This window comes from Miscanthus floridulus, chromosome 9 (genome assembly GCF_019320115.1).
Source record: "Miscanthus floridulus cultivar M001 chromosome 9, ASM1932011v1, whole genome shotgun sequence".
NCBI classification, from domain to species: Eukaryota; Viridiplantae; Streptophyta; class Magnoliopsida; order Poales; family Poaceae; genus Miscanthus; species Miscanthus floridulus.
In genome coordinates this window covers 5,177,161-5,182,927 of record NC_089588.1, presented here as the reverse complement: position 1 = coordinate 5,182,927, position 5,767 = coordinate 5,177,161, and the positions used below count along the sequence as shown (strand labels likewise).

Genomic DNA, 5,767 nt, shown 5'->3' with positions numbered 1-5,767 from the left:
ATGCTGCGTGCTTACGTGCAATCCCTTAGCTGATTCCCTCTATTCGTCATCCCCACGCACACGCCCTTGGAGGTATTCTCGATTTGATTTGGTCGGGTTTGGAGAGGGGTTTGGCGTGGCTTCTCATGGCGCTTATCTGATTTGGACAGGATCGGAGGAGGTGACGGTTGAGAGCGCGGCGGCGACGGAGGAGGAGAGGCGGCGGTATCTCGAGTTTCGTGCCGCAGGTGAAAGCACTGCTGTTGGTGTTGGTGGACACAGCATACGCGTACGCCAAGCAGGGTGCAGGCCCACTCCGCCCCGGAGTCGACCATGTTGAGGGCACTGTCAAGGACGTCGTCGGCGCCGTCTACAACCGCTTCCACATCGTCCCGCTCGACATCCTCAAGCTCATCGACCGCAAGGTAAAGAGGAGGTGTCGCTAATTTCAAAGAAATGTAATTAGCAGGTGTAGGTACCAGGATGGAATTTTGTCAATTATTTTTTGAGTTCAAATCTCGTCAATTTGGCCTATGGGCATCGATGCCTTTAGCCCACTCCAACATTTATATTTCTCAACAAAAATTGTCAGATTGTTTCAACAGGTGAAATAACAACCAGCGAACTGACAATGCACGTGATCAATTGGATTCAGATGTGGCTATGGATAAATTTGATCTACTAAATGCTGCAACACACAACACTAAAGGTGTTTTGCTAATATGAAACATGCTTCTTTACAACATTGTTTATTTCGATGATTTAGCAACTCTATATTATGCTGATCTACATTTATTTTGTTTATACAGAGTGGAGAAGTTGCGCATCTATTGAGAGAACAACTTGATCGACAAATGGCTGATTTCTTTGCAAACATTCATTCCGGTGCTTTGCAGTCTCCAACATAGAGTTTAATACCTATAGTTGAATAAATTATTTAAGATTTGGAAGTAGTGTGAGTTATTTTGAGAGTTCCAAGTGTTATAATTTTTTTGTGTATTGCTTGATTGCAACATTGTCATGGTTAAAGAATTATTAAAATAAATATTATTGGTCTACAGCCGAGACAATTATATTGGTACAATGTATATCTGTTGAGCCATTTTTTCACTAAAACATGGTGATAATGATAAATCGTTTGCCACAACATCTATTGTTTCACACAATTGAGGCTTCTTGCGACAAAATTTGTCATAACTAATATTTTCACACAAATGCTATGTTTTTTAGTGATGAAATTATCGACATAACATGTCTTATCAATTCTCACAAAAAGATCATATTGTGAGAAAAAGTTTTGCCTCTGTAATATATATGTGAGGATGAGTTACATCACAAATAAAATGCATTTGTGTCAATAAGGTGCCACTTTTTTCCATATAAACCGTGGCGGTCAACTTGACAATATTGCAACTAAAATAGTGAGAACAAATTTTGACACAATAAACTTGTATAGTGGTGAAGCTTTGGTCACTAAAATGTAGTCTTTAGTGACCATATAATTCGTCACTTTTACAATGGTAGCTATGACAACAAAATTGCCATAAATACTCTATAGTCGTGTCAACTATTCTCACCACTAAAAACATTATAAGTGGCAATTTTTTTGCCACTAATACATATGTTTTTGTGGCAATGAATGGGGCCACAAATGGCCACTTCACTAGTGGCACCACCATTCGTCACTAATGAGTATGATCATTTGTGGGGAATGAAAAATCATCACTAGAGTATCTGTGAGGCAAGCATCTGTGGCGACTAGTGGCGATTTTAAAAGTCGCCACAAAGACTAGTTTGTGGCAAAAAAGTAAGCTTTTGTGATGAAAATTTTGGCCACAAAAACCCTTCGCCCTTCTGGTGAGGGGGATAGTGGATCACCTTGTCTAACACCACGTTTACAATGAAAAACTTTTCCAGGCACCCCATTGAGAAGAACAGTTGAGGTACCAGACCCAAAGATCATCTTCATCCAAGTGATCCATCAGTCAGGAAAGCCTTTACTCTGCATAATCTGAATCATAAGCTCATGTTCCACCTTATCAAAGGCTTTCTCAAAGTCTAATTTCAAAATGATGATCTCATTTTTTGATTGATGACAAAGATGCAGGTACTCTAAAGACCAAGCTAAGCAATCTTGTATAGATCTAGCTTTAATGAAACCATACTGGTTTTTGTGAACAAGTCTTGGCATAGCACATTGGAGTCTATTGGCTAGAATCTTGGTAAGGATCTTAACAGAGGTGTTAAGTAAAGAGATGGGTCTAAAATCTGAAACGTTTACTACATTATCATGCTTGGGGATCAGGGTGATGTGAGAACCATTCAAACTCTTAAGGCAAATATCCCCATTGAAGAAGGAGGAGCACAAGTTACAAAAATCATTGGAAATAATATGCCAACATCTCTTTAAAAAATCTATGTTAAAACCATCTGGGCCTGGGGCTTTGTCGGAAGGGAGGTGCTTAACCACTGAGTCAATATCATCTTTAAGAATTGGGTTTACCAAAAAGGAAAGAATATTGACCGGATGTATAAAAGTAGGCAAATGAAAATTTACACTCTGAAAGGAGGAAACCCCCAACAGGCCACAGATTAGCCTTTCCCAAATATAATATAAAAGAAAATGTATATTGTGATGCAATATTTGCATGTGATATATATGATATGCAATTTATTTACCTTGGCATCCGTTGCTGAGGTAAGGGTTGCCTTGGTAACCCTCATGGCACTTGCATGCGTAACCGGTGAAGTTGAAACTGCTGTAGGCCTGGAAGCTTGCTTGGCAGGTGCTGTAGCTGCTGTGGCACGCATCGGCACCAAGATCGTGTGGGCAAGTTGCGTTGCCATCACGCGTTTCGTTTGGCCCTTGCAGGACGCTGGACACCAGCTTCCACTGCATCTGCTGCTGTGCTGCGAAGAGGAGGGAGCCCGGGCTCATGCTGACTTTCTGGCCGCCGGCCAACAGATCCCACCACATGGTGGATGTTCTCAGCACGCCTTCTCCGTGTAATAAGCGCACCGTGGAGTCATCGATGGAGATCTCCATGACCGGTACGTCGACCAAGGCGAACAGCCGCGCGCGGCGGCATGTAGCTCGCGTTGCAGGTGAACCCTCCAGGTGGCACCCGGGTTGGATGCCGAACGGGTAGGGCACGCTCACGCCGCCGCAGCTGGTCGGGCAGCCGGGCAGCCCGATCGGCTGGCCGTCAGCTGCTGCTGCGTCAGCCACCAGGAGCTGCATCAGCCACACCAGCGCTGCCGCGAGGAATAGCAGCAGCAGGCATTGATAGCAGCCACACATGGCGTCAAGCTCTCCTGGATCCCAGCTGCTGTATTGCTGTGGGGTGGCCTCTGCTGTATTGCTTATGTAATGGGCCGGATCCCATGCTGCTGGTACGTTTGGAAGAAAACATTTGATATACATTGATTCTACCGACGATCCATGTCCAACATCACTCCAAGCAACTGGCGACTATTAGGACTGCATAGTGCATACTCCAACATAAATACGTTCAGGGGAGCAAGACAAACAATAGATAGGCCATGACTTCAGGACTTTTTGCATTCCAGTGCAACATGAGAACGACCTCGTACACTTCTAACTCATTCAGCAAGCTAACCAAAACAAGGCCCCTTCCCACAAGCTACAAGGCCCAATGGCTAATAAACAACCATTCATCACTTCGTCTTATTATTATTTTTTACTCCTGACTGAGTCAAGTGACCAAAGTTCCAACTACGTTCATTGAGCGAATCAGCACCAAAGTTCCAACTACCAGGCCCCCAGCGTGCGATTCAGGTGGGGATCCTCGGCGGAGCAAGGTATGGCGAGCGCCCTACCTTGTCCAAACGGCCCTCTGCCCCTAATTAAGTGACAAAATGATATACAAGACCATGACCCTGGTGAGGTCATGAAATGGGCTTCTTTCTAGTAAGCAATTCTACCAAAATAACTCCAAAACTGTAGACATCACTCTTCTCGGTAAGGTGCCTTGTGCTACGTATCCAAATGTTCCCTGCACTATTGTGTCTAAGCCGGTTTGATCAACAGGAACATACCTTGAAGCTCCAAAGTCTGACAGCTTTACAGTTAAAGTATCATCCAAAAGCATGTTAGAAGACTTGATATCCCTATGAATTATTGGTGTTGAAACGAGCGAGTGAAGATATGCTAGAGCCTTTGCAATCTCAATAGCAATCCTCAATTTGTCTCTCCATGACAGTGATACTAAAGCATCGACATGAAGATTATTATGGAGGGTACCATTAGAAATGAACTCATAAACAAGTAGTGTAACTTCTGTCTCAAGTTAGCACTCAAGAAGTTTGACAATGTTTTTATGGTTTATTTGACAAAGGATAGCAATCTCATTTATGAAATCATCAATTCCTCTTTGTATCACTATTTTTGACTTCTTAATTGCCCCAACATGTAGAGTTGATAAAATCCCCTTGTAAACTGTGCCATGCCCTCTGCCGCCAAGCTCACGAGCTTTGTCGAAGTTGTTGGTGGCTTTCATTAGCTCTTCTAGACTAACAATCATTCTTTCTGCTATGTCTTCCCTTTGACATACCAATTGTTGTAGCAATAGCCCACGGTTTTGCTTGAAGAACCTTTCTCTCATCCTTTTCTTCCTTTGAGTCTTGATTTTATGAATAACAAATGTGTTGCTTATTACTATAAACAGAAGCATTCCGCCACATCCAATTCTTAGGCCAATGATTAGCCCTGAGAGTGACATGCAAAATTTTAGCGTTTAAACACAAAACATCCCAAATACAAAACATATGTTAGAGAATCCTTTTTTTTTCTTGAAATCATATTTATAAAATTTGGCTAGAAATATTTTATCTTATGCAACAAACCATATATTTTAGGCGACCGAGTAAATTCTCTACTCATCTGGTTTGTAGGATGCATTCGAGATATATTGTTTCTCGGTGTATTAACCAACTTTAATCTTTTTTCTGCAAGGATATATATGATGAAATGTTTCAAAAGTATCAATTGTCGTAAAGGTTATTATTATTTTTTAAGAAAGCAAAGATCATTATTATTAATAAAAGTTTAAGAGAGTGCAGAGAACTTCTTTTTAAGAAGTGTGATCCGCCTTATTGTTTTGGAGAGAAATTCATAGCATATCATCTATAAGAGGGGGCATTAATTTCTTCGAAAAAGAGATCCTTAAATTCAGTAATGAAGCTAGAGTCTGAATCGTTACATGTATTTGGATTATGAGGTTTTTGCACAACCATTTGGAGTGTATGGGTCACCGATGGTTCCCTTGGGACATAGGCATGAATAGTTCCAGGTAGGTTTTTGCAATCGCCGAAGCATGTATTTACTCGGAAATGTGCTCTTAGAGGCGTTAGTTAGCATGAGACGCGGGCAGGAGAAGACGGCTGCATGGCAGGGCCAAGTTGAAAGGTCCTTGTGTGGTTTTGGTAATTAAGTGACAACCTAGGTGGACTAATTGTGTTTATATGAGATACACAGGTGATTAGTCCATAGGTACATGTGTGTGAGCAACATATGCCATGAAGGTGAAAATGGCTTGGAGATGTTGTAAAGTTCACACATGTGATGATGAAGGAGCTTAAATGCACATGAGACATGACATTGAGTCATGTGATCAAGGTGGAGAAGATCAAGACAAGACTTGGCTTTGATGGACCGGTTGCAAGCGTGAAGGGCAAGTCAGAGGCTTTGGAGCAATGGACCGCGTGGCGGTGAAGCTTGAGCAAGACTTGGCGCCGATGGACGATGGCAACGGTGAAGAGCAAGTAA

The 5,767-nt window shown here is 42.3% G+C and overlaps 1 protein-coding gene across 1 annotated transcript; it reads right to left on the bottom strand.

Annotated features, from left to right (window-relative positions):
* Positions 1–2,650: 2,650 nt before the first annotated feature.
* Positions 2,651–3,280, bottom strand: LOC136479125 (wall-associated receptor kinase 4-like). Its single transcript, XM_066477090.1, has one exon. The coding sequence runs from the start codon at positions 3,278–3,280 to the stop codon at positions 2,651–2,653; it is 630 nt and encodes a 209-aa protein (XP_066333187.1).
* Between the last annotated feature and the right edge of the window lie 2,487 nt (positions 3,281–5,767).

Bases quoted from the DNA above. Each gene is read 5' to 3' on its own strand.
- LOC136479125 (XM_066477090.1), bottom strand. From the start codon at position 3,280: ATGTGTGGCTGCTATCAATGCCTGCTGCTGCTATTCCTCGCGGCAGCG.